Source organism: Oncorhynchus masou, chromosome 15 (assembly GCF_036934945.1).
Source record: "Oncorhynchus masou masou isolate Uvic2021 chromosome 15, UVic_Omas_1.1, whole genome shotgun sequence".
In the NCBI taxonomy this organism is placed as follows: Eukaryota; Metazoa; Chordata; class Actinopteri; order Salmoniformes; family Salmonidae; genus Oncorhynchus; species Oncorhynchus masou.
The window spans coordinates 74,950,843-74,976,179 of record NC_088226.1 but is presented as its reverse complement, the minus strand read 5'-3'; the positions used below and the strand labels follow the sequence as shown (position 1 = coordinate 74,976,179).

General features: G+C 48.8%; 1 protein-coding gene across 1 annotated transcript in view; it reads right to left on the bottom strand.

The window, feature by feature from the left end:
• Nucleotides 1-500: 500 nt before the first annotated feature.
• Nucleotides 501-25,337, bottom strand: part of fbxl22 (F-box and leucine-rich repeat protein 22) — a 38,530-nt gene continuing 13,693 nt past the window's right edge. Inside the window, exon 2 of the mRNA XM_064990237.1 lies at nucleotides 501-2,013. Coding sequence (XP_064846309.1) covers nucleotides 1,656-2,013 — 358 coding nt within the window. The 3' untranslated portion in view covers nucleotides 501-1,655. The remainder of the gene's footprint in view (nucleotides 2,014-25,337) is intronic.

Genomic DNA, 25,337 nt, shown 5'->3' with positions numbered 1-25,337 from the left:
TGCCCTCTCCCCATTCCCTCTCCCCCTCCCTCCCCTTGCCCTCTCCCCCTCCTCCCCTTGCCCTCTCCCCATTCCCTCTCCCCTCCTCCCCTTGCCCTCTCCCCATTCCCTCTCCCCCTCCTCCCCATTCCCTCTCCCCCTCCTCCCCTTGCCCTCTCCCATTCCCTCTCCCCTCCTCCCCTTGCCCTCTCCCCCTCCTCCCCTTGCCCTCTCCCCTTTCCCCCTCACAGAGAACATGTTGGAAACTCTGCACTCCAGTCCATATCCACAGAGTCCAGTAAAGTAAGCAACTTAATGTGTTCAAAGGGGAATTGGTCCAACATAGCCTGCACTGCACTGTTGTTTTCTGGGAATGAAACGTGAGGCGTTAATTGTGAATGACTCAATCAGTTTATATAACATTGAGAGTGACAGGCTTACATTCAGTTAGGGACCTCAACTGTGTCATCCACAGTTAGTGTTTAATAAAACAAACATTAAAACAAATCTCAGTATAAAACCCAACCACACAAAAAGTATAAAGCACCTCAAATAAAAATCGGTATAAAGTCCAAAACAATTATAATAATTGCCACTTTTAATTCAGAACCGAAACTATTTTTGCTCCTATCAATAAGACTGAAGTCCAAAACAAGTCAACAGTGACCCTCCCATTCACCTTTAGGCATTTCCACACCGCCTCCTAGTGGTGAAACTATGGATTGTGTCCCAAATATTCCCTACATTACTATTTACCAGAGCTCAATGGGCCCTTGTCAAATGTAGTGCACTATTTAGGGAATAGGGTGCCATTTGAGAAGCAACTGTCTGTGGTTAAGTCTATGGTCCTCTGGATAACTGAAGAACCTTCAGCAGTCCGTATTGGGTTCTGGTCATCTGAAGAACCTTCAGCAGTCCGTATTGGGTTCTGGTCATTAGGATAACGGAAGAACCTTCTGCAGTCCATATTGGGTTCTGGTCCTCAGGAGAACTGAAGAACCTTCAACAGTCCATATTGGGTTCTGGTCATCTGAAGAACCTTCAGCAGTCCATATTGGGTTCTGGTCATCAGGATAACTGAAGAACCTTCAGCAGTCCGTATTGGGTTCTGGTCATCAGGATAACTGAAGAACCTTCAGCAGTCCATATTGGGTTCTGGTCATCAGGAGAACTGAAGAACCTTCAGCAGTCCGTATTGGGTTCTGGTCATCAGGAGAACTGAAGAACCTTCAGCAGTCCATATTGGGTTCTGGTCATCAGGATAACTGAAGAACCTTCAACAGTCCGTATTGGGTTCTGGTCATCAGGATAACTGAAGAACCTTCAGCAGTCCATATTGGGTTCTGGTCATCAGGAGAACTGAAGAACCTTCAGCAGTCCGTATTGGGTTCTGGTCATCAGGATAACTGAAGAACCTTCAGCAGTCCGTATTGGGTTCTGGTCATCAGGATAACTGAAGAACCTTCAGCAGTCCGTATTGGGTTCTGGTCATCAGGATAACTGAAGAACCTTCAGCAGTCCGTATTGGGTTCTGGTCATCAGGACCATGACAACTGCAGGACATTCTGCAGCAGTAGGTTTGTCTCCCAAATAGCTCCCTATTCCGCATGTAGTGCAGTCCTTTTAACCAGGGCCCATAGAGACACAGCCTCATCAGGGGAACTGTAGTGATGTCATCAGGAGAACATTAGGCCCTTCGGCATTAGTCTCTGTCTGAGTGGTAGGTGTGTCCTCTTGTCCGGTTTACTATCAGGTATCATCCCTGCGCTCCTCTCAGCGGTCAGCCTAATGTCCGGCCGTCTTTCCCGGATCATCTCCAGCCCTGCCTGGGTAACGTTACGGCAGAAGTCCACTGTGACCTGGTGGAGGCCGGCCCCGTGGAGCACCAGGGCCTGCAGGGTCAGGTCTGTGACCCGGACACAGTTCTCCAGATGGAGGGAGCGGAGGCGACTGCAGCTCTGCAGAACACAGATCACTTCCTGGTCTGAGATATGCCCGCAGCCAGACAGGGTCAGGGACAGCAGGTTAGGACACCTGGAGAAAGGAAGAATCATGTATATTTCACATTGTAATAATTTAGCAGGCGTTCTTAAAGAGAGACTTAGTTAGTGAATTCATCTTAAGATAGCTGGGTGAAACAACCACATTATCACAGTACGTAGTAATGTTTTCCTCAATAAAAAGGTATCAGAAAAGTTAGTGCTAGTAGGTAAAATGTGTGGTAAATAAAGCATGCGTAACATGATCTACAGTAACAGTCAAAGACCTGGAGGGAGGAAGAGACCAGGTTAATGCTGGTACTAAACTAACCACACCTGGAGGGAGGAAGAGACCAGGTTAAGACTGGTACTAAACTAACCAGACCTGGAGGGAGGAAGAGACCAGGTTAAGGCTGGTACTAAACCAACAAGACCTGGAGGGAGGAAGAGACCATGTTAAGGCTGGTACTAAACTAACCAGACCTGGAGGGAGGAAGGACAAGAGACCAGGTTATGTCTGGTACTAAACTAACCAGACCTGGAGGGAGGAAGGACAAGAGACCAGGTTAAGGCTGGTACTAAACTAACCAGACCTGGAGGGAGGAAGAGACCAGGTTAATGCTGGTACTAAACTAACCAGACCTGGAGGGAGGAAGGACAAGAGACCAGGTTAATGCTGGTACTAAACTAACAAGACCTGGAGGGAGGAAGAGACCAGGTTAAGGCTGGTACTAAACTAACAAGACCTGGAGGGAGGAAGAGACCAGGTTAAGGCTGGTACTAAACTAACAAGACCTGGAGGGAGGAAGGACAAGAGACCAGGTTAATGCTGGTACTAAACTAACAAGACCTGGAGGGAGGAAGAGACCAGGTTAAGGCTGGTACTAAACTAACAAGACCTGGAGGGAGGAAGGACAAGAGACCAGGTTAAGGCTGGTACTAAACTAACCAGACCTGGAGGGAGGAAGAGACCAGGTTAAGACTGGTACTAAGCTAACAAGACCTGGAGGGAGGAAGAGACCAGGTTAAGGCTGGTACTAAACTAACAAGACCTGGAGGGAGGAAGAGACCAGGTTAAGACTGGTACTAAACTAACAAGACCTGGAGGGAGGAAGAGACCAGGTTAAGACTGGTACTAAACTAACAAGACCTGGAGGGAGGAAGAGACCAGGTTAAGACTGGTACTAAACTAACAAGACCTGGAGGGAGGAAGAGACCAGGTTAAGACTGGTACTAAACTAACAAGACCTGGAGGGAGGAAGAGACCAGGTAAAGGCTGGTACTAAACTAACAAGACCTGGAGGGAGGAAGAGACCAGGTTAAGACTGGTACTAAACTAACAAGACCTGGAGGGAGGAAGGACAAGAGACCAGGTTAATGCTGGTACTAAACTAACAAGACCTGGAGGGAGGAAGGACAAGAGACCAGGTTAAGGCTGGTACTAAACTAACAAGACCTGGAGGGAGGAAGAGACCAGGTTAAGGCTGGTACTAAACCAACAAGACCTGGAGGGAGGAAGAGACCAGGTTAAGGCTGGTACTAAACTAACAAGACCCGGAGGGAGGAAGAGACCAGGTTAAGGCTGGTACTAAACCAACAAGACCTAGAGGGAGGAAGAGACCAGGTTAATGCTGGTACTAAACCAACAAGACCTGGAGGGAGGAAGAGACCAGGTTAAGGCTGGTACTAAACTAACAAGACCTGGAGGGAGGAAGGACAACAGACCAGGTTAATAAGGCTGGTACTAAGATAAAATAACATGTTAAGATGGTCATACTACTATAGCCAATAGAAACGCATTGAATAACACATTCATATTAATGGCAAAAAAGACAGTCAAAATAAAGTCTCTCTCCTTTGTGTAAAACACTAAAGCTAAAGCTGAGGAAATATCTATATTTTTTTGCACATTTTTAAACCCTTTTTTTCGATGACACAAAACTACTTCCTACATTTGTACGGGTCACCTTCAGAGTCCCGTGACACATGTGGGGGTCGTAGAGGAACATGGAGAGCACCATCATGTTTGTGAGAGCCTCCCCATTCCACAGTGGGGTCATATCAGTTTGTTTCAGACAGAGGTTGCAGCATTAGAATGATCAACTTCAGAGGAGGAGTCCCATTGGGGTTGTGGGGGTCGTAGAGCAAAACAGCCAAACCATTTGGACGCTACAAACATTTTTTTGTGAAAAGACCTATTTATTTTCGGGATGTCTCAAGGTCTGACAAACACCACTGTAGCACAAAGGCCTATATAGGCGGATGCGGCTATTGACACACAAGGGTGTGTCAATAGACTCTTCAGGCTGTTAAGCGATTCTGGGTCCTTGAAAAGCACTATATAAATACATTAATATTACACTGAACAACCTATACATACCGAGTGCCTTCAGAAAGTATTCAGAGCCTTTGACTTTGACATTTTGTTACGTTACAGCCTTATCCTAAAAGGGATTAAATCTATGTTTTTCCTCATCAATCTAAACCCCCCATAATGACATCACAACATCACAATGCTCCATAATGACATCACAATCACCCATAATGACATCACAATACCTTATAATGACAAAGTGAAAAAAAATGTTTACAAAATGTACTAAAAATATAAAACAGAAATACCTTATTCACTATGACAGAGCTCCAGAGTTCCCCTGTGGAGAAGGGAGAACCTTCCAGAAGGACATACATCTCTGCAGCACTCCACCAAATCAGGTAGAGTGGCCAGACGGAAGCTACTCCTCACTAAAAGGACACGACAGACCGCTTGGAGTTTGTCAAAAGGCACCTAAATATTCTCTGATCAAATGAAACCAAGAATAAACTCATTGGCCTGAATGCCAAGTGTCACATCTAGAGGAAACCTGGCACCAGCCCTACAGTGAAGCATGGTGGTGGCAGCATCATGCTGTGGAGATGTTTTTCAGCGGCCGGGACTGGGAGACTAGTCAGGATCAAGAGAAAGCTGAACGGAGCAAAGTACAGTGAGATCCCTGATGAAATCCTGCTTCAGAGCGCTCAGGACCTCAGACTGGGGTGAAGGTTCACCTTCCGACAGGACAACGACCCTAAGCACACAGCCAAGACAAGCAGGAGTGGCTTCGGGACATCTCTCTGAATGTCTGTGAGTGCCAAGCCAGAGCCTGGACTTGAACCCGATAGAACATCTCTGGAGACCTGAAAATAGCTGTGCAGCAACGCTCCCCATCCAACCTGACAGAGCTTGAGAGGATCTGCAGAGAAGAATGGGAGAAACTCCGCAAATACAGGTGTGCCAAGCTTGTAGTGTCATGCCAAAGAAAACTCTAGGCTGTCATCGCCGCCAAAAGTGCTTTAACAAAGTACTGAGTAAAGGGTCTGAATACTTATGTAAATGTGATATTTCAGTTGATTTATTCTAAAAACCTGTTTTTGCTTTGTCATTATGGGGTATTGTGTACAGATTGATGAGGGGAAAAACAATTTCCCTCTCCCCCTCCTTCCCCATTCCCTCTCCACCTCCTCACCTTGTCCTCTCCCCTCCTCCCCATTCCCTCTCCCCCTCCTCCCCTTGCTCTTCCTCGCCCTCTCCCCCTCCTCCCCATTCCCCTCTCCCCCTCCTCCCCCCTCCTCCCCATGCCCTCTCCCCCTCCTCCCCATTCCCCTCTCCCCCTCCTCCCCTTCCCCTCTCCCCCTCCCCTCCCCTTGCCCTCTCCCCCTCCTCCCCTTGCCCTCCTCCCCTTGCTCTCCTCCCCATGCCCTCTCCCCCTCCTCCCCATGCTCTTCCTCGCCCCTCCCCCTCCTCCCCTTGCCCTCGCCCCCTCCTCCCCATGCCCTGTCCCCCTCCTCCCCTTGCCCTCTCCCCCTCCTCCCCTTGCCCTCTCCCCCTCCTCCCCTTGCCCTCTCCCCCACCTCCCCTTGCCCTCTCCCCCTCCTCCCCATGCCCTCTCCCCATTCCCTCTCCCCCTCCTCCCCTTGCCCCCTCCCCCTCCTCCCCTTGCCCTCTCCCCCTCCCCCTCCTCCCCTTGCCCTCTCCCCCTCCTCCCCTTGCCCTGTCCCCCTCCTCCCCTTGCCCTCTCCCCCTCCTCCCCATGCATGCCCTCTCCCCTCCTCCCCATGCATGCCCTCTCCCCCCTCCTCCCCATTTCCTCCTCCCCTTGCCCTCTCCCCCTCCTCCCCATGCATGCCTTCTCCCCCTCCTCCCCATTCCCTCTCCCCCTCCTCCCCTTGCCCTCTCCCCCTCCTCCTCATGCATGCCCTCTCCCCCTCCTCCCCTTGCCCTCTCCCCCTCCTCCCCATTCCCTCTCCCCCCCCTCCTCCCCTTGCCCTCTCCCCCTCCCTCCCCATGCATGCCCTCTCCCCCTCCTCCCCATTCCCTCTCCCCCTCCTCTCCATTCCCTCTCCCCCTCCTCCCCTTGCCCTCTCCCCCTCCTCCCCATGCATGCCCTCTCCCCCTCCTCCCCTTGCCCTCTCCCCATTCCCTCTCCCTCTCCTCCCCATTCCCTCCCCCCCCCCCCCTGCCCCCCCCCTCCCCTTGCCCTCTCCCCCTCCCCTCCCCTTGCCCTCTCCCCCTCCTCCCCTTGCCCTCTCCCCCTCCTCCCCTTGCCCTCTCCCCCTCCTCCCCTTGCCCTCTCCCCCTCCTCCCCATTCCCTCTCCCCCTCCTCCCCATGCCCTGTCCCCCTCCTCCCCATGCCCTGTCCCCCTCCTCCCCATTCCCTCTCCCCCTCCTCCCCATTTCCTCTCCCCCTCCTCCCCATTCCCCTCCCCCTCCTCCCCTTGCCCTCTCCCCCTCGACCTCTCCCCTTTCCCCCTCACAGAGAACATGCTGGTAACTCTGCACTACAGTCCATATCCACAGAGTCCAGTAAAGTAAGCAACTTAATGTGTTCAAAGGGGAATTGGTCCAACATAGCCTGCACTGCACTGTTGTTTTCTGGGAATGAAACGTGAGGCGTTACTTGTGAATGACTCAATCAGTTTATATAACATTGAGAGTGACAGGCTTACATTCAGTTAGGGACCTCAACTGTGTCATCCACAGTTAGTGTTTAATAAAACAAACATTAAAACAAATCTCAGTATAAAACCCAACCACACAAAGAGTATAAAGCACCTCAAATAAAAATCGGTATAAAGTCAAAACAATTATAATAATTGGCACTTTCAATTCAGAACCAAAACTATTTTTGCTCCTATCAATAAGACTGAAGTCCAAAACAAGTCAACAGTGACCCTCCCATTCACCTTTAGGCATTTCAACACTGCCTCCTAGTGGTGAAACTATGAATTGTGTCCCAAATATTCCCTACATTACTATTTACCAGAGCTCAATGGGCCCTTGTCAAACATTGTGCACTATATAGGGAATAGGGTGCCATTTGAGAAGCAACTGTCTGTGGTTAAGTTTATGGTCCTCAGGATAACTGAAGAACCTTCTGCAGTCCATATTGGGTTCTGGTCATTAGGATAACGGAAGAACCTTCTGCAGTCCATATTGGGTTCTGGTCCTCAGGAGAACTGAAGAACCTTCTGCAGTCCATATTCGGTTCTGGTCCTCAGGAGAACTGAAGAACCTTCTGCAGTCCATATTGGGTTCTGGTCATTAGGATAACGGAAGAACCTTCTGCAGTCCATATTGGGTTCTGGTCCTCAGGAGAACTGAAGAACCTTCTGCAGTACATATTGGGTTCTGGTCCTCAGGAGAACTGAAGAACCTTCTGCAGTCCATATTGGGTTCTGGTCCTCAGGAGAACTGAAGAACCTTCAGCAGTCCATATTGGGCTCTGGTCTAAAGGAGTGCACTATATAAGGAATAAGGTGCCATTTGGGACACAGCCATAGCCTGGGCTGTTATTAACGGGTGTTCTAGGGTGAGCTGCTATTAACAAGTGTTCTAGGGTGGGCTGTTATTAACAAGTGTTCTAGGGTGGGCTGTTATTAACGGGTGTTCTAGGGTGAGCTGTTATTAACAAGTGTTCTAGGGTGGGCTGTTATTAACAAGTGTTCTAGGGTGGGCTGTTATTAACAAGTGTTCTAGGGTGGGCTGTTATTAACGGGTGTTCTAGGGTGAGCTGTTATTAACAAGTGTTCTAGGGTGGGCTGTTATTAACAAGTGTTCTAGGGTGGGCTGTTATTAACGGGTGGGCTGTTATTAACAAGTGTTCTAGGGTGGGCTGTTATTAACAAGTGTTCTAGGGTGGGCTGTTATTAACAAGTGTTCTAGGGTGGGCTGTTATTAACGGGTGTTCTAGGGTGAGCTGTTATTAACAAGTGTTCTAGGGTGGGCTGTTATTAACAAGTGTTCTAGGGTGGGCTGTTATTAACAAGTGTTCTAGGGTGGGCTGTTATTAACAAGTGTTCTAGGGTGGGCTGTTATTAACGGGTGTTCTAGGGTGGGCTGTTATTAACGGGTGTTCTAGGGTGAGCAGTTATTAACAAGTGTTCTAGGGTGGGCTGTTATTAACAAGTGTTCTAGGGTGGGCTGTTATTAACAAGTGTTCTAGGGTGGGCTGTTATTAACGGGTGTTCTAGGGTGAGCAGTTATTAACAAGTGTTCTAGGGTGGGCTGTTATTAACAAGTGTTCTAGGGTGGGCTGTTATTAACAAGTGTTCTAGGGTGGGCTGTTATTAACGGGTGTTCTAGGGTGGGCTGTTATTAACGGGTGTTCTAGGGTGAGCAGTTATTAACAAGTGTTCTAGGGTGGGCTGTTATTAACAAGTGTTCTAGGGTGGGCTGTTATTAACAAGTGTTCTAGGGTGGGCTGTTATTAACGGGTGTTCTAGGGTGGGCTGTTATTAACGGGTGTTCTAGGGTGGGCTGTTATTAACAAGTGTTCTAGGGTGGGCTGTTATTAACAAGTGTTCTAGGGTGGGCTGTTATTAACGGGTGTTCTAGGGTGGGCTGTTATTAACGGGTGTTCTACAGTGGGCTGTTATTAACAAGTGTTCTAGGGTGGGCTGTTATTAACGGGTGTTCTAGGGTGGGCTGTTATTAACGGGTGTTCTAGGGTGGGCTGTTATTAACAAGTGTTCTAGGGTGGGCTGTTATTAACGGGTGTTCTAGGGTGAGCTGTTATTAACAAGTGTTCTAGGGTGGGCTGTTATTAACAAGTGTTCTAGGGTGGGCTGTTATTAACGGGTGTTCTAGGGTGAGCTGTTATTAACGGGTGTTCTAGGGTGGGCTGTTATTAACGGGTGTTCTACGGTGGGCTGTTATTAACGGGTGTTCTACAGTGGGCTGTTATTAACGGGTGTTCTAGGGTGGGCTGTTATTAACAAGTGTTCTAGGGTGGGCTGTTATTAACGGGTGTTCTAGGGTGGGCTGTTATTAACGGGTGTTCTACAGTGGGCTGTTATTAACGGGTGTTCTAGGGTGGGCTGTTATTAACGGGTGTTCTAGGGTGGGCTGTTATTAATGGGTGTTCTAGGGTGGGCTGTTATTAACGGGTGTTCTAGGGTGGGCTGTTATTAACGGGTGTTCTACAGTGGGCTGTTATTAACGGGTGTTCTAGGGTGGGCTGTTATTAACGGGTGTTCTAGGGTGGGCTGTTATTAACGGGTGTTCTAGGGTGGGCTGTTATTAACGGGTGTTCTAGGGTGGGCTGTTATTAACAAGTGTTCTAGGGTGGGCTGTTATTAACGGGTGTTCTAGGGTGGGCTGTTATTAACGGGTGTTCTAGGGTGGGCTGTTATTAACGGGTGTTCTAGGGTGGGCTGTTATTAACGGGTGTTCTAGGGTGGGCTGTTATTAACGGGTGTTCTAGGGTGGGCTGTTATTAATGGGCGTTCTATGGTGGGCTGTTATTAACGGGCGTTCTATGGTGGGCTGTTATTTACGGGTGTTCTAGGGTGGGCTGTTATCAGGGCAAGGTGTCTGGTAACATGACTGAATACAAACAGTGCAGCTATTCCCTCCGTAAGGCTATCAAACAAGCTAAGCGTCAGTAGGGAGACAAAGTAGAATCTCAATTCAACGGCTCAGACACAAGAGGCATGTGGCAGGGTCTACAGTCAATCACGGACTACAGGAAGAAATCCAGCCCAGTCACGGACCAGGATGTCTTGCTCCCAGGCAGACGAAATAACTTTTTTGCCCGCTTTGAGGACAATACAGTGCCACTAACACGGCCTGCAACGGAAACATGCGGTCTCTCCTTCACTGCAGCCAAGGTGAGTAAAACATTTAAACGTGTTAACCCTCGCAAGGCTGCAGGCCCAGACGGCATCCCCAGCCGCGCCCTCAGAGCATGCGCAGACCAGCTGGCTGGTGTGTTTACGGACACATTCAATCAATCCCTATACCAGTCTGCTGTTCCCACATGCTTCAAGAGGGCCACCATTGTTCCTGTTCCCAAGAAAGCTAAGGTAACTGAGCTAAACGACTACCGCCCCGTAGCACTCACTTCCGTCATCATGAAGTGCTTTGAGAGACTAGTCAAGGACCATATCACCTCCACCCTACCTGACACCCTAGACCCACTCCAATTTGCTTACCGCCCAAATAGGTCCACAGACGATGCAATCTCAACCACACTGCACACTGCCCTAACCCATCTGGACAAGAGGAATACCTATGTGAGAATGCTGTTCATCGACTACAGCTCGGCATTCAACACCATAGTACCCTCCAAGCTCGTCATCAAGCTCGAGACCCTGGGTCTCGACCCCGCCCTGTGCAACTGGGTACTGGACTTCCTGACGGGCCGCCCCCAGGAGGTGAGGGTAGGTAACAACATCTCCTCCCCGCTGATCCTCAACACTGGGGCCCCACAAGGGTGCGTTCTGAGCCCTCTCCTGTACTCCCTGTTCACCCACGACTGCGTGGCCACGCACGCCTCCAACTCAATCATCAAGTTTGCGGACGACACAACAGTGGTAGGCTTGATTACCAACAACGACGAGACGGCCTACAGGGAGGAGGTGAGGGCCCTCGGAGTGTGGTGTCAGGAAAATAACCTCACACTCAACGTCAACAAAACTAAGGAGATGATTGTGGACTTCAGGAACAGCAGAGGGAACACCCCCCTATCCACATCGATGGAACAGTAGTGGAGAGAGTAGCAAGTTTTAAGTTCCTCGGCATACACATCACAGACAAACTGAATTGGTCCACTCACACAGACAGCATCGTGAAGAAGGCGCAGCAGCGCCTCTTCAACCTCAGGAGGCTGAAGAAATTTGGCTTGTCACCAAAAGCACTCACAAACTTCTACAGATGCACAATCGAGAGCATCCTGGCGGGCTGTATCACCGCCTGGTACGGCAACTGCTCCGCCCTCAACCGTAAGGCTCTCCAGAGGGTAGTGAGGTCTGCACAACGCATCACCGGGGTCAAACTACCTGCCCTCCAGGACACCTACACCACCCGATGCTACAGGAAGGCCATAAAGATCATCAATGACATCAACCACCCGAGCCACTGCCTGTTCACCCCACTATCATCCAGAAGGCGAGGTCAGTACAGGTGCATCAAAGCTGGGACCGAGAGACTGAAAAACAGCTTCTATCTCAAGGCCATCAGACTGTTAAACAGCCACCACTAACATTGAGTGGCCGTTGCCAACACACTGACACTGACTCAACTCCAGCCACTTTAATAATGGGAATTGATGTAAATATATCCCTAGCCACTTTAAACAATGCTACCTTATATAATGTCACTTACCCTACATTATTCATCTCATATGTATACGTATATACTGTACTCTACATCATCGACTGCATCCTTATGTAATACAACCCGGTTCCGGTTTGGAGCGAGCGGTCGCATCTACACTCGCATCTACACTTCGGTCCGCAGGTAGTATAACTTTTCATTACATTTTCATTACATTTCATTATAGTACAACGGTTTGATTTGTCTAATCTTAGCAATTTCTTCTTAGCTAGCTACATAGCCGTCTTTGTATCAAAGATAATTGCGTAATTATCGTATTTCGTCGTCCTAACGTAGTCTACACTGCTAGCTAAGCAGCTAGCTAACGTCCACTGTCCACCAGCACTGTAGAAACTATTACACTCAACTGAACAACTCGATTAGTGTAGTGTTAGCTAGCTACATAGTTGTCTTTGCTGTCTTCGTATCCAAGATAATTGTGTAGTTTAGAGTGTGTAGACTTAGAGTGATTATCTTAATTTACCGAGGTTAGCTAGCCAGCTATTTGTCGTCCTTAACGTAGGAGATACTGCTAGCTAGCTAGCCAACAGCTAGCCAACGTCTACTGAATAGAACTTCAACTACCCGGTCAACATTCCGCTTCGCTCCACAGGTAGTATCACATTTTCATTTCACTTCATTACAGTACAACGGTTTGATTTGTTTGATCGTAGCTAGCTAGCTACATAGCCGTCTTTGTATCTAAGACAATTGTGTAGTCTAGAGCGATTTTCTAGGTTAGCTAGCCAGCTATTGTCGTTCTTTTAACGTAACGTAACGTAATCAACACTGCTAGCTAGCCAGCTAGCCCCCGAATAGCAGCACTGTAGAAACTATTACAGTACAACGGTTTGATTTGTTTGATCGTAGCTAGCTAGCTACATAGCTGTCTTTGTATCTAAGACAATTGTGTAGTCTAGAGCGATTTTCTAGGTTAGCTAGCCAGCTATTGTCGTTCTTTTAACGTAACGTAACGCAATCAACACTGCTAGCTAGCCAGCTAGCCCCCGAATAGCAGCACTGTAGAAACTATTACACTCGACGGAACGACTTGATTAGTGTAGTGTCAACATCGCAGCCACTGCCAGCTAGCCTACAAAGTCAACAACGCAGCCACTGCCAGCCAGCCTACTCCAGCAGTACTGTATCATTTCAATCATTTTAGTCAATAAGATTCTTGCTACGTAAGCTTAACTTTCTGAACATTCGAGACGTGTAGTCCACTTGTCATTCCAATCTCCTTTGCATTAGCGTAGCCTCTTCTGTAGCCTGTCAACTATGTGTCTATCTATCCCTGTTCTCTCCTCTCTGCACAGACCATACAAACGCTCCACACCGCGTGGCCGCGGCCACCCTAATCTGGTGGTCCCAGCGCGCACGACCCACGTGGAGTTCCAGGTCTCCGGTAGCCTCTGGAACTGCCGATCTGCGGCCAACAAGGCAGAGTTCATCTCAGCCTATGCCTCCCTCCAGTCCCTCGACTTCTTGGCACTGACGGAAACATGGATCACCACAGATAACACTGCTACTCCTACTGCTCTCTCTTCGTCCGCCCACGTGTTCTCGCACACCCCGAGAGCTTCTGGTCAGCGGGGTGGTGGCACCGGGATCCTCATCTCTCCCAAGTGGTCATTCTCTCTTTCTCCCCTTACCCATCTGTCTATCGCCTCCTTTGAATTCCATGCTGTCACATTTACCAGCCCTTTCAAGCTTAACATCCTTATCATTTATCGCCCTCCAGGTTCCCTCGGAGAGTTCATCAATGAGCTTGATGCCTTGATAAGCTCCTTTCCTGAGGACGGCTCACCTCTCACAGTCCTGGGCGACTTTAACCCCCCCACGTCTACCTTTGACTCATTCCTCTCTGCCTCCTTCTTTCCACTCCTCTCCTCTTTTGACCTCACCCTCTCACCTTCCCCCCATACTCACAAGGCAGGCAATACGCTCGACCTCATCTTTACTAGATGCTGTTCTTCCACTAACCTCATTGCAACTCCCCTCCAAGTCTCCGACCACTACCTTGTATCCTTTTCCCTCTCGCTCTCATCCAACACTTCCCACACTGCCCCTACTCGGATGGTATCGCGCCGTCCCAACCTTCGCTCTCTCTCCCCCGCTACTCTCTCCTCTTTCATCCTATCATCTCTTCCCTCTGCTCATACCTTCTCCAACCTATCTCCTGATTCTGCCTCCTCAACCCTCCTCTCTTCGCTTTCTGCATCCTTTGACTCTCTATGTCCCCTATCCTCCAGGCCGGCTCGGTACTCCCCTCCCGCTCCGTGGCTCGACGACTCACTGCGAGCTCACAGAACAGAGCTCCGGGCAGCCGAGCGGAAATGGAGGAAAACTCGCCTCCCTGCGGACCTGGCATCCTTTCACTCCCTCCTCTCTACATTTTCCTCCTCTGTCTCTGCTGCTAAAGCCACTTTCTACCACTCTAAATTCCAAGCATCTGCCTCTAACCCTAGGAAGCTCTTTGCCACCTTCTCCTCCCTCATGAATCCTCCCCCCCTCCTCCCTCTCTGCAGATGACTTCGTCAACCATTTTGAAAAGAAGGTCGACGACATCCGATCCTCGTTTGCTAAGTCAAATGACACCGCTGGTTCTGCTCACGCTGCCCTACCCTGTGCTCTGACCTCTTTCTCCCATCTCTCTCCAGATGAAATCTCGCTTCTTGTGACGGCCGGCCGCCCAACAACCTGCCCGCTTGACCCTATCCCCTCCTCTCTTCTCCAGACCATTTCCGGAGACCTTCTCCCTTACCTCACCTCGCTCATCAACTCATCCCTGACCGCTGGCTACGTCCCTTCCGTCTTCAAGAGAGCGAGAGTTGCACCCCTTCTGAAAAAACCGACACTCGATCCCTCCGATGTCAACAACTACAGACCAGTATCCCTTCTTTCTTTTCTCTCCAAAACTCTTGAACGTGCCGTCCTTGGCCAGCTCTCCCGCTATCTCTCTCAGAATGACCTTCTTGATCCAAATCAGTCAGGTTTCAAGACTAGTCATTCAACTGAGACTGCTCTTCTCTGTATCACGGAGGCGCTCCGCACTGCTAAAGCTAACTCTCTCTCCTCTGCTCTCATCCTTCTAGACCTATCGGCTGCCTTCGATACTGTGAACCATCAGATCCTCCTCTCCACCATCTCCGAGTTGGGCATCTCCGGCGCGGCCCACGCTTGGATTGCGTCCTACCTGACAGGTCGCTCCTACCAGGTGGCGTGGCGAGAATCTGTCTCCTCGCCACGCGCTCTCACCACTGGTGTCCCCCAGGGCTCTGTTCTAGGCCCTCTCCTATTCTCGCTATACACCAAGTCACTTGGCTCTGTCATAACCTCACATGGTCTCTCCTATCATTGCTATGCAGACGACACACAATTAATCTTCTCCTTTCCCCCTTCTGATGACCAGGTGGCGAATCGCATCTCTGCATGTCTGGCAGACATATCAGTGTGGATGACGGATCACCACCTCAAGCTGAACCTCGGCAAGACAGAGCTGCTCTTCCTCCCGGGGAAGGACTGCCCGTTCCATGATCTCGCCATCACGGTTGACAACTCCATTGTGTCCTCCTCCCAGAGCGCTAAGAACCTTGGCGTGATCCTGGACAACACCCTGTCGTTCTCAACCAACATCATGGCGGTGGCCCGTTCCTGTAGGTTCATGCTCTACAACATCCGCAGAGTACGACCCTGCCTCACACAGGAAGCGGCGCAGGTCCTAATCCAGGCACTTGTCATCTCCCGTCTGGATTACTGCAACTCGCTGTTGGCTGGGCTCCCTGCCTGTGCCATTAAACCCCTACAACTCATCCAGAACGCCGCAGCCCGTCTGGTGTTCAACCTTCCCAAGTTCTCTCACGTCACCCCGCTCCTCCGCTCTCTCCACTGGCTTCCAGTTGAAGCTCGCATCCGCTACAAGACCATGGTGCTTGCCTACGGAGCTGTGAGGGGAACGGCACCGCAGTACCTCCAGGCTCTGATCGGGCCCTACACCCAAACAAGGGCACTGCGTTCATCCACCTCTGGCCTGCTCGCCTCCCTACCACTGAGGAAGTACAGTTCCCGCTCAGCCCAGTCAAAACTGTTCGCTGCTCTGGCCCCCCAATGGTGGAACAAACTCCCTCACGACGCCAAGACAATGGAGTCAATCACCACCTTCCGGAGACACCTGAAACCCCACCTCTTCAAGGAATACCTAGGATAGGATAAGTAATCCTTCTCACCCCCCCCCCTCCCTTAAATGATTTAGATGCACTATTGTAAAGTGGCTGTTCCACCGGATGTCAGAAGGTGAATTCACCAATTTGTAAGTCGCTCTGGATAAGAGCGTCAGCTAAATGACTTAAATGTAAATGTACATGTATCACTAGCCACTTTAACTATGCCACTTTGTTTACATACTCATCTCATATGTATATACTGTACTCGATACCATCTACTGTATCTTGCCTATGCTGCTCTGTACCATCACTCATTCATATATCCCTATGTACATATTCTTTATCCCCTTACACTGTGTATAAGACAGTAGTTTTGGAATTGTTAGTTAGATTACTTGTTGGTTATTACTGCATTGTCGGAACTAGAAGCACAAGCATTTCGCTACACTCGCATTAACATCTGCTAACCATGTGTATGTGACAAATAAAATTTGATTTTATTTTATTTTATTAACAGGTGTTCCAGGGTGGGCTGTTATTAACGGGTGTTCTAGGGTGGGCTGTTATTAATGGGTGTTCTAGGGTGGGCTGTTATTAACGGGTGTTCTAGGGTGGGCTGTTATTAACGGGTGTTCTAGGGTGGGCTGTTATTAACGGGTGTTCTAGGGTGGGCTGTTATTAACGGGTGTTCTAGGGTGGGCTGTTATTAACGGGTGTTCTAGGGTGGGCTGTTATTAACAAGTGTTCTAGGGTGGGCTGTTATTAACAAGTGTTCTAGGGTGGGCTGTTATTAACGGGTGTTCTAGGGTGGGCTGTTATTAACGGGTGTTCTAGGGTGGGCTGTTATTAACGGGTGTTCTAGGGTGGGCTGTTATTAACGGGTGTTCTAGGGTGGGCTGTTATTAACGGGTGTTCTAGGGTGGGCTGTTATTAACGGGTGTTCTAGGGTGGGCTGTTATTAACGGGTGTTCTAGGGTGGGCTGTTATTAACGGGTGTTCTAGGGTGGGCTGTTATTAACGGGTGTTCTAGGGTGGGCTGTTATTAACGGGTGTTCTAGGGTGGGCTGTTATTAACGGGTGTTCTAGGGTGGGCTGTTATTAACAAGTGTTCTAGGGTGGGCTGTTATTAACAAGTGTTCTAGGGTGAGCTGTTATTAACGGGTGTTCTAGGGTGGGCTGTTATTAACGGGTGTTCTAGGGTGGGCTGTTATTAACGGGTGTTCTAGGGTGGCTGTTATTAACGGGTGTTCTAGGGTGGGCTGTTATTAACGGGTGTTCTAGGGTGGCTGTTATTAACGGGTGTTCTAGGGTGGCTGTTATTAACGGGTGTTCTAGGGTGGGCTGTTAATAACGGGTGTTTTAAGGTGGGCTGTTATTAACGGGTGTTCTAGGGTGGGCTGTTATTAACGGGTGTTCTAGGGTGGGCTGTTAATAACAGGTGTTTTAAGGTGGGCTGTTATTAACGGGTGTTCTAGGGTGAGCTGTTATTTACGGGTGTTCTAGGGTGGGCTGTTATTAACGGGTGTTCTAGGGTGGGCTGTTAATAACGGGTGTTTTAAGGTGGGCTGTTATTAACGGGTGTTCTAGGGTGGGCTGTTATTAACGGGTGTTCTAGGGTGGGCTGTTAATAACAGGTGTTTTAAGGTGGGCTGTTATTAACGGGTGTTCTAGGGTGAGCTGTTATTTACGGGTGTTCTAGGGTGGGCTGTTATTAACGGGTGTTCTAGGGTGGGCTGTTAATAACGGGTGTTTTAAGGTGGGCTGTTATTAACGGGTGTTCTAGGGTGAGCTGTTATTAACGGGTGTTTTATGGTGGGCTGTTATTAACGGGTGTTCTAGGGTGAGCTGTTATTAACGGGTGTTCTAGGGTGGGCTGTTATTAACGGGTGTTTTACGGTGAGCTGTTATTAACGGGTGTTCAAGGGTGGGCTGTTAATAACGGGTGTTTTACGGTGAGCTGTTATTAATGGTGTTCTAGGGTGGGCTGTTATTAACGGGTGTTTTACGGTGAGCTGTTATTAACGGGTGTTCTAGGGTGGGCTGTTAATAACAGGTGTTCTACAGTGGGCTGTTATTAACGGGTGTTCTAGGGTGGGCTGTTATTAACGGGTGTTCTAGGGTGGGCTGTTATTAACGGGTGTTCTAGGGTGGGCTGTTATTAACGGGTGTTCTAGGGTGGGCTGTTATTAACGGGTGTTCTAGGGTGGGCTGTTATTAATGGGTGTTCTAGGGTGGGCTGTTATTAACGGGTGTTTTACGGTGAGCTGTTATTAACGGGTGTTCTAGGGTGGGCTGTTAATAACGGGTGTTTTACGGTGAGCTGTTATTAACGGGTGTTCTAGGGTGGGCTGTTAATAACAGGTGTTCTACAGTGGGCTGTTATTAACGGGTGTTCTAGGGTGGGCTGTTATTAACGGGTGTTTTACGGTGAGCTGTTATTAACGGGTGTTCTAGGGTGAGCTGTTATTAACGGGTGTTCTAGGGTGGGCTGTTATTAACGGGTGTTCTAGGGTGGGCTGTTATTAACGGGTGTTCTAGGGTGGCTGTTATTAACGGGTGTTCTAGGGTGGGCTGTTATTAACGGGTGTTCTAGGGTGGGCTGTTATTAACGGGTGTTCTAGGGTGGGCTGTTAATAACGGGTGTTTTAAGGTGGGCTGTTATTAACGGGTGTTCTAGGGTGGGCTGTTATTAACGGGTGTTCTAGGGTGGGCTGTTAATAACAGGTGTTTTAAGGTGGGCTGTTATTAACGGGTGTTCTAGGGTGAGCTGTTATTTACGGGTGTTCTAGGGTGGGCTGTTATTAACGGGTGTTCTAGGGTGGGCTGTTAATAACGGGTGTTTTAAGGTGGGCTGTTATTAACGGGTGTTCTAGGGTGGGCTGTTATTAACGGGTGTTCTAGGGTGGGCTGTTAATAACAGGTGTTTTAAGGTGGGCTGTTATTAACGGGTGTTCTAGGGTGAGCTGTTATTTACGGGTGTTCTAGGGTGGGCTGTTATTAACGGGTGTTCTAGGGTGGGCTGTTAATAACAGGTGTTTTAAGGTGGGCTGTTATTAACGGGTGTTCTAGGGTGAGCTGTTATTAACGGGTGTTCTAGGGTGGGCTGTTAATAACAGGTGTTTTAAGGTGGGCTGTTATTAACGGGTGTTCTAGGGTGAGCTGTTATTAACGGGTGTTTTATGGTGGGCTGTTATTAACGGGTGTTCTAGGGTGGGCTGTTATTAACGGGTGTTTTATGGTGGGCTGTTATTAACGGGTGTTCTAGGGTGAGCTGTTATTAACGGGTGTTTTACGGTGGGCTGTTATTAATGGGTGTTCTAGGGTGGGCTGTTATTAACGGGTGTTTTACGGTGAGCTGTTATTAACGGGTGTTCTAGGGTGGGCTGTTAATGACAGGTGTTCTACAGTGGGCTGTTATTAACGGGTGTTCTAGGGTGGGCTGTTATTAACGGGTGTTCTAGGGTGGGCTGTTATTAACGGGTGTTCTAGGGTGGGCTGTTATTAACGGGTGTTCTAGGGTGGGCTGTTATTAACGGGTGTTCTAGGGTGGGCTGTTATTAACGGGTGTTTTACGGTGAGCTGTTATTAACGGGTGTTCTAGGGTGGGCTGTTAATAACGGGTGTTTTACGGTGAGCTGTTATTAACGGGTGTTCTAGGGTGGGCTGTTAATAACAGGTGTTCTACAGTGGGCTGTTATTAACGGGTGTTCTAGGGTGGGCTGTTATTAACGGGTGTTTTACGGTGAGCTGTTATTAACGGGTGTTCTAGGGTGAGCTGTTATTAACGGGTGTTCTAGGGTGGGCTGTTATTAACGGGTGTTCTAGGGTGGGCTGTTATTAACGGGTGTTCTAGGGTGGCTGTTATTAACGGGTGTTCTAGGGTGGGCTGTTATTAACGGGTGTTCTAGGGTGGGCTGTTATTAACGGGTGTTCTAGGGTGGGCTGTTATTAACGGGTGTTCTAGGGTGGGCTGTTAATAACGGGTGTTTTAAGGTGGGCTGTTATTAACGGGTGTTCTAGGGTGGGCTGTTATTAACGGGTGTTCTAGGGTGGGCTGTTAATAACAGGTGTTTTAAGGTGGGCTGTTATTAACGGGTGTTCTAGGGTGAGCTGTTATTTACGGGTGTTCTAGGGTGGGCTGTTATTAACGGGTGTTCTAGGGTGGGCTGTTAATAACGGGTGTTTTAAGGTGGGCTGTTATTAACGGGTGTTCTAGGGTGGGCTGTTATTAACGGGTGTTCTAGGGTGGGCTGTTAATAACAGGTGTTTTAAGGTGGGCTGTTATTAACGGGTGTTCTAGGGTGAGCTGTTATTTACGGGTGTTCTAGGGTGGGCTGTTATTAACGGGTGTTCTAGGGTGGGCTGTTAATAACAGGTGTTTTAAGGTGGGCTGTTATTAACGGGTGTTCTAGGGTGAGCTGTTATTAACGGGTGTTCTAGGGTGAGCTGTTATTTACGGGTGTTCTAGGGTGGGCTGTTAATAACGGGTGTTTTACGGTGAGCTGTTATTAACGGGTGTTCTAGGGTGGGCTGTTAATAACAGGTGTTCTACAGTGGGCTGTTATTAACGGGTGTTCTAGGGTGGGCTGTTATTAACGGGTGTTTTACGGTGAGCTGTTATTAACGGGTGTTCTAGGGTGAGCTGTTATTAACGGGTGTTCTAGGGTGGGCTGTTATTAACGGGTGTTCTAGGGTGGGCTGTTATTAACGGGTGTTCTAGGGTGGCTGTTATTAACGGGTGTTCTAGGGTGGGCTGTTATTAACGGGTGTTCTAGGGTGGGCTGTTATTAACGGGTGTTCTAGGGTGGGCTGTTATTAACGGGTGTTCTAGGGTGGGCTGTTATTAACGGGTGTTCTAGGGTGGGCTGTTATTAACGGGTGTTCTAGGGTGGGCTGTTATTAACAAGTGTTCTAGGGTGGGCTGTTATTAACAAGTGTTCTAGGGTGGGCTGTTATTAACGGGTGTTCTAGGGTGGGCTGTTATTAACGGGTGTTCTAGGGTGGGCTGTTATTAACGGGTGTTCTAGGGTGGGCTGTTATTAACGGGTGTTCTAGGGTGGGCTGTTATTAACGGGTGTTCTAGGGTGGGCTGTTATTAACGGGTGTTCTAGGGTGGGCTGTTATTAACGGGTGTTCTAGGGTGGGCTGTTATTAACGGGTGTTCTAGGGTGGGCTGTTATTAACGGGTGTTCTAGGGTGGGCTGTTATTAACGGGTGTTCTAGGGTGGGCTGTTATTAACAAGTGTTCTAGGGTGGGCTGTTATTAACAAGTGTTCTAGGGTGAGCTGTTATTAACGGGTGTTCTAGGGTGGGCTGTTATTAACGGGTGTTCTAGGGTGGGCTGTTATTAACGGGTGTTCTAGGGTGGGCTGTTATTAACGGGTGTTCTAGGGTGGGCTGTTATTAACAAGTGTTCTAGGGTGGGCTGTTATTAACAAGTGTTCTAGGGTGAGCTGTTATTAACGGGTGTTCTAGGGTGGGCTGTTATTAACGGGTGTTCTAGGGTGGCTGTTATTAACGGGTGTTCTAGGGTGGGCTGTTATTAACGGGTGTTCTAGGGTGGCTGTTATTAACGGGTGTTCTAGGGTGGCTGTTATTAACGGGTGTTCTAGGGTGGGCTGTTAATAACGGGTGTTTTAAGGTGGGCTGTTATTAACGGGTGTTCTAGGGTGGGCTGTTATTAACGGGTGTTCTAGGGTGGGCTGTTAATAACAGGTGTTTTAAGGTGGGCTGTTATTAACGGGTGTTCTAGGGTGAGCTGTTATTTACGGGTGTTCTAGGGTGGGCTGTTATTAACGGGTGTTCTAGGGTGGGCTGTTAATAACGGGTGTTTTAAGGTGGGCTGTTATTAACGGGTGTTCTAGGGTGGGCTGTTATTAACGGGTGTTCTAGGGTGGGCTGTTAATAACAGGTGTTTTAAGGTGGGCTGTTATTAACGGGTGTTCTAGGGTGAGCTGTTATTTACGGGTGTTCTAGGGTGGGCTGTTATTAACGGGTGTTCTAGGGTGGGCTGTTAATAACGGGTGTTTTAAGGTGGGCTGTTATTAACGGGTGTTCTAGGGTGAGCTGTTATTAACGGGTGTTTTATGGTGGGCTGTTATTAACGGGTGTTCTAGGGTGAGCTGTTATTAACGGGTGTTCTAGGGTGGGCTGTTATTAACGGGTGTTTTACGGTGAGCTGTTATTAACGGGTGTTCAAGGGTGGGCTGTTAATAACGGGTGTTTTACGGTGAGCTGTTATTAATGGTGTTCTAGGGTGGGCTGTTATTAACGGGTGTTTTACGGTGAGCTGTTATTAACGGGTGTTCTAGGGTGGGCTGTTAATAACAGGTGTTCTACAGTGGGCTGTTATTAACGGGTGTTCTAGGGTGGGCTGTTATTAACGGGTGTTCTAGGGTGGGCTGTTATTAACGGGTGTTCTAGGGTGGGCTGTTATTAACGGGTGTTCTAGGGTGGGCTGTTATTAACGGGTGTTCTAGGGTGGGCTGTTATTAATGGGTGTTCTAGGGTGGGCTGTTATTAACGGGTGTTTTACGGTGAGCTGTTATTAACGGGTGTTCTAGGGTGGGCTGTTAATAACGGGTGTTTTACGGTGAGCTGTTATTAACGGGTGTTCTAGGGTGGGCTGTTAATAACAGGTGTTCTACAGTGGGCTGTTATTAACGGGTGTTCTAGGGTGGGCTGTTATTAACGGGTGTTTTACGGTGAGCTGTTATTAACGGGTGTTCTAGGGTGAGCTGTTATTAACGGGTGTTCTAGGGTGGGCTGTTATTAACGGGTGTTCTAGGGTGGGCTGTTATTAACGGGTGTTCTAGGGTGGCTGTTATTAACGGGTGTTCTAGGGTGGGCTGTTATTAACGGGTGTTCTAGGGTGGGCTGTTATTAACGGGTGTTCTAGGGTGGGCTGTTAATAACGGGTGTTTTAAGGTGGGCTGTTATTAACGGGTGTTCTAGGGTGGGCTGTTATTAACGGGTGTTCTAGGGTGGGCTGTTAATAACAGGTGTTTTAAGGTGGGCTGTTATTAACGGGTGTTCTAGGGTGAGCTGTTATTTACGGGTGTTCTAGGGTGGGCTGTTATTAACGGGTGTTCTAGGGTGGGCTGTTAATAACGGGTGTTTTAAGGTGGGCTGTTATTAACGGGTGTTCTAGGGTGGGCTGTTATTAACGGGTGTTCTAGGGTGGGCTGTTAATAACAGGTGTTTTAAGGTGGGCTGTTATTAACGGGTGTTCTAGGGTGAGCTGTTATTTACGGGTGTTCTAGGGTGGGCTGTTATTAACGGGTGTTCTAGGGTGGGCTGTTAATAACAGGTGTTTTAAGGTGGGCTGTTATTAACGGGTGTTCTAGGGTGAGCTGTTATTAACGGGTGTTCTAGGGTGGGCTGTTAATAACAGGTGTTTTAAGGTGGGCTGTTATTAACGGGTGTTCTAGGGTGAGCTGTTATTAACGGGTGTTTTATGGTGGGCTGTTATTAACGGGTGTTCTAGGGTGGGCTGTTATTAACGGGTGTTTTATGGTGGGCTGTTATTAACGGGTGTTCTAGGGTGAGCTGTTATTAACGGGTGTTTTACGGTGGGCTGTTATTAATGGGTGTTCTAGGGTGGGCTGTTATTAACGGGTGTTTTACGGTGAGCTGTTATTAACGGGTGTTCTAGGGTGGGCTGTTAATGACAGGTGTTCTACAGTGGGCTGTTATTAACGGGTGTTCTAGGGTGGGCTGTTATTAACGGGTGTTCTAGGGTGGGCTGTTATTAACGGGTGTTCTAGGGTGGGCTGTTATTAACGGGTGTTCTAGGGTGGGCTGTTATTAACGGGTGTTCTAGGGTGGGCTGTTATTAACGGGTGTTTTACGGTGAGCTGTTATTAACGGGTGTTCTAGGGTGGGCTGTTAATAACGGGTGTTTTACGGTGAGCTGTTATTAACGGGTGTTCTAGGGTGGGCTGTTAATAACAGGTGTTCTACAGTGGGCTGTTATTAACGGGTGTTCTAGGGTGGGCTGTTATTAACGGGTGTTTTACGGTGAGCTGTTATTAACGGGTGTTCTAGGGTGAGCTGTTATTAACGGGTGTTCTAGGGTGGGCTGTTATTAACGGGTGTTCTAGGGTGGGCTGTTATTAACGGGTGTTCTAGGGTGGCTGTTATTAACGGGTGTTCTAGGGTGGGCTGTTATTAACGGGTGTTCTAGGGTGGGCTGTTATTAACGGGTGTTCTAGGGTGGGCTGTTATTAACGGGTGTTCTAGGGTGGGCTGTTAATAACGGGTGTTTTAAGGTGGGCTGTTATTAACGGGTGTTCTAGGGTGGGCTGTTAATAACAGGTGTTTTAAGGTGGGCTGTTATTAACGGGTGTTCTAGGGTGAGCTGTTATTTACGGGTGTTCTAGGGTGGGCTGTTATTAACGGGTGTTCTAGGGTGGGCTGTTAATAACGGGTGTTTTAAGGTGGGCTGTTATTAACGGGTGTTCTAGGGTGGGCTGTTATTAACGGGTGTTCTAGGGTGGGCTGTTAATAACAGGTGTTTTAAGGTGGGCTGTTATTAACGGGTGTTCTAGGGTGAGCTGTTATTTACGGGTGTTCTAGGGTGGGCTGTTATTAACGGGTGTTCTAGGGTGGGCTGTTAATAACAGGTGTTTTAAGGTGGGCTGTTATTAACGGGTGTTCTAGGGTGAGCTGTTATTAACGGGTGTTCTAGGGTGAGCTGTTATTTACGGGTGTTCTAGGGTGGGCTGTTATTAACGGGTGTTCTAGGGTGGGCTGTTAATAACAGGTGTTTTAAGGTGGGCTGTTATTAACGGGTGTTCTAGGGTGGGCTGTTATTAACGGGTGTTCTAGGGTGGGCTGTTAATAACAGGTGTTTTAAGGTGGGCTGTTATTAACGGGTGTTCTAGGGTGAGCTGTTATTTACGGGTGTTCTAGGGTGGGCTGTTATTAACGGGTGTTCTAGGGTGGGCTGTTAATAACGGGTGTTTTAAGGTGGGCTGTTATTAACGGGTGTTCTAGGGTGGGCTGTTATTAACGGGTGTTCTAGGGTGGGCTGTTAATAACAGGTGTTTTAAGGTGGGCTGTTATTAACGGGTGTTCTAGGGTGAGCTGTTATTTACGGGTGTTCTAGGGTGGGCTGTTAATAACAGGTGTTTTAAGGTGGGCTGTTATTAACGGGTGTTCTAGGGTGAGCTGTTATTAACGGGTGTTCTAGGGTGGGCTGTTAATAACAGGTGTTTTAAGGTGGGCTGTTATTAAAGGGTGTTCTAGGGTGAGCTGTTATTAACGGGTGTTTTATGGTGGGCTGTTATTAACGGGTGTTCTAGGGTGGGCTGTTAATAACAGGTGTTTTAAGGTGGGCTGTTATTAACGGGTGTTCTAGGGTGAGCTGTTATTAACGGGTGTTTTATGGTGGGCTGTTATTAACGGGTGTTCTAGGGTGAGCTGTTATTAACGGGTGTTTTACGGTGGGCTGTTATTAATGGGTGTTCTAGGGTGGGCTGTTATTAACGGGTGTTTTACGGTGAGCTGTTATTAACGGGTGTTCTAGGGTGGGCTGTTAATAACAGGTGTTCTACAGTGGGCTGTTATTAACGGGTGTT